Source organism: Belonocnema kinseyi, chromosome 1 (assembly GCF_010883055.1).
Source record: "Belonocnema kinseyi isolate 2016_QV_RU_SX_M_011 chromosome 1, B_treatae_v1, whole genome shotgun sequence".
NCBI classification, from domain to species: domain Eukaryota; kingdom Metazoa; phylum Arthropoda; class Insecta; order Hymenoptera; family Cynipidae; genus Belonocnema; species Belonocnema kinseyi.
In genome coordinates this window covers 101,162,707-101,165,317 of record NC_046657.1, presented here as the reverse complement: position 1 = coordinate 101,165,317, position 2,611 = coordinate 101,162,707, and the positions used below count along the sequence as shown (strand labels likewise).

At 32.5% G+C, this 2,611-nt stretch overlaps 1 protein-coding gene and 1 pseudogene across 1 annotated transcript; one reads left to right on the top strand and one right to left on the bottom strand.

The window, feature by feature from the left end:
• Nucleotides 1–1,753: 1,753 nt before the first annotated feature.
• On the bottom strand, nucleotides 1,754–2,223 carry LOC117176304 (histone H2A-like). The gene has a single exon (XM_033366508.1). It carries the CDS (start codon nucleotides 2,170–2,172, stop codon nucleotides 1,798–1,800), a length of 375 nt encoding a protein of 124 aa, XP_033222399.1. The 5' UTR covers nucleotides 2,173–2,223; the 3' UTR covers nucleotides 1,754–1,797.
• Nucleotides 2,224–2,460: 237 nt separating this feature from the next.
• The window catches only part of LOC117176312, a 461-nt pseudogene continuing 310 nt past the window's right edge, over nucleotides 2,461–2,611 (top strand).

Genomic DNA, 2,611 nt, shown 5'->3' with positions numbered 1-2,611 from the left:
AGATTTCAGTGAAAAGTATTTTTTATTCTAAAGCAGATTTCTTTCTCTATACATATTTATTGTAAACGACTTTGGTCCTATTGCACGGGAACAATTTCAATTAATTTTTGTTCTCATTTCATTTAATCAGTGAGTATAATTTTATGTAATACCATTGAGTAATTATCAAAATGAAATGAATGTTTCAATTAAAAGTGCTATCAAATATAATAACTAATCATACATTTGAATGAATATTAAAATATCTACCTCCTCTTTAATTAAATTTTAATTTAAATTTAATTTCAGTAACTTGCATCTTTCATTTTAATATAAGATTTTATGCAAGTCAGAACTAGAAATAAAAACAGAAATGAACATTTAAACACAGATAACAGAATGTTTTTAGTGGTATTAATTGCGATTTTCAAATTTTAAAACTTTCAAAAAGAAGAAATTTTGAAAGTAAGTAACTTAAATTACAGGATTTTTTATTGCAAATTATCAAAACCAAAAACTCTTCAATTTTAAAATAATGATAATTGAACGATATGTAGTGTGCAAGAGTTACAATCGATAACTACTTGATCTTGAAGATATTTAAACTGAAATCCCTATATTTTAATGATTTTAAACATGAGTCAAAGTTATCAATTCTGAGAATTCCAAACTTAAGAAATTTCAAATAAAAATTGTGAAAATTATATACTTTTTAATTGTAAAGCTAAAAACTTACCTAATTTGTAATTCTAAATTCTCAAAATAAAAAAACTCTTTAATTTAAAAGACTGACAATTTAAATTTCAAAAAAGTACAAATGAAGTCTCTTGAAATTTGAAGATTCATAAATTAAAATTGTTGACTTTTGATGGTTTCGTAAATCAAAAGTCAAGTTTTTAATTTTAACTGTTCTAAAAAGAAGAAAATTTGATATTAAATCATCAAAATTTAAGATTTTTTAATGGAGAGTTTAAAAAATTAAGAATTCACACTCTCTAAATATGAATCAGTGAAATTTCACAGATTGTGAGTGAAATTTCACTGATACAAATAGCCTCTACTCGAATTGTTTAAACTTTTAAATCGCCTATATTTAAACATTTTTGTATGAAAGCTTTGAAGTTTGAAAGCTTCTATTAAACAGTTGAACTAACGCCACAGTAGCTTCAATCCGCTCTTCATTCACAAGTATTGAAAATTTTTAATAAAACCAACACAAAATCTTTCCAGCAACTTAGGTAAATTATTTTTTTAATCTTTACTTAAAGTTTTTACAAGATAAAGGAGAACGATAAGAACGAAGAAAAAGGTTTTGGCGACAATTGTTTCTCTCTTTTTTAAAATGAATTTTCATTCAAAATTTTTCCTCCTTTTTAAAACTTTTACGACAGCTTCAATTTGCAGGTAAATTTTATTCACTTTCTCAATTAAAAATAAAATTGGAAATTAAATGTATTGAAAATTCGAGTAAAAAGGTTCAGACCCCCCGGCGTGAACGACGACGAGACGTAATTTACCGTGACCGTAACCCTTCGCTCGATTCCTGGAAAACGAAGAAAAAAATGACAGAAAAAATTGATGGCAGCCAACACCTTCTTGAAGTGGCGAGCCCTGGTATAGACGCTCGCCTGACGACTAAAAATCTAAATTGCAAAAAACATATTACCGTCCGAAACTGTGCATTACGAAATATTGTTAAAGCTTAAAACGTCTTCGTGACTTAAAAAAAATGTAGTAGAATGAGAAACAATTCCTTCGTTAAAATATTTGGTGGCCCTAAAAAGGGCCGATTGGAAAAGCAGTTAGTGGATCTGAAACTTAAGCCTTCTTTTCAGTCTTCTTGGGCAAAAGAACAGCCTGTATGTTGGGCAGAACTCCACCTTGAGCGATGGTAACACCAGAGAGAAGTTTGTTTAATTCCTCATCGTTTCTGATGGCTAATTGCAAATGACGAGGGATGATCCTCGACTTTTTGTTGTCACGAGCAGCATTTCCAGCCAATTCCAGAACTTCAGCAGCCAAATATTCCATGACAGCTGCCAAGTAAACTGGTGCACCAGCTCCTACTCTCTCAGCATAGTTTCCTTTACGAAGTAGACGATGGAGTCTACCAACGGGGAACTGAAGACCAGCTCTGCTTGAACGGGTCTTTGACTTACCACCCTTTGCTCGACCTTTACCACGACCAGACATTTTTAGAAATTTCTTTAAAACAGAATGTAACCTCAACAAAGTCTGACGAAGTTGTACATAAAAGTTTTGAAAACACTTCTTTTATGCGCTTTGACGGGGTGGGAGGAGTGGTATGGCGCATCGAAACAGCGCAGAATAGAGTGGGGAGAAACAAAATATTCTTGCCTGGCACTAGCTGGATGCACCAATCCGCTTTCGTCCACACTCTAGTTGTTTTTCATTGAAGCGCTCTCCCTTTCGTAGCGCTACTAAATAGGTGGCGTTAAAGAGCAACCAACAAATCGTTCTGATTTTTCGTACAGTACAGACATTTGTATCATCGAAAATCGCAATGGCCCCTAAAGCTAGTGGTAAAGCAGTGAAGAAAGCTGGCAAAGCCCAGAAAAATGTCGCTAAGACCGACAAGAAGAAGAAGCGCAAGAGGAAGGAAAGTTACGCT

Excerpts from the sequence above, each read along its gene's own strand:
- LOC117176304 (XM_033366508.1), bottom strand. The coding sequence starts at position 2,172 with ATGTCTGGTCGTGGTAAAGGTCGAGCAAAGGGTGGTAAGTCAAAGACC.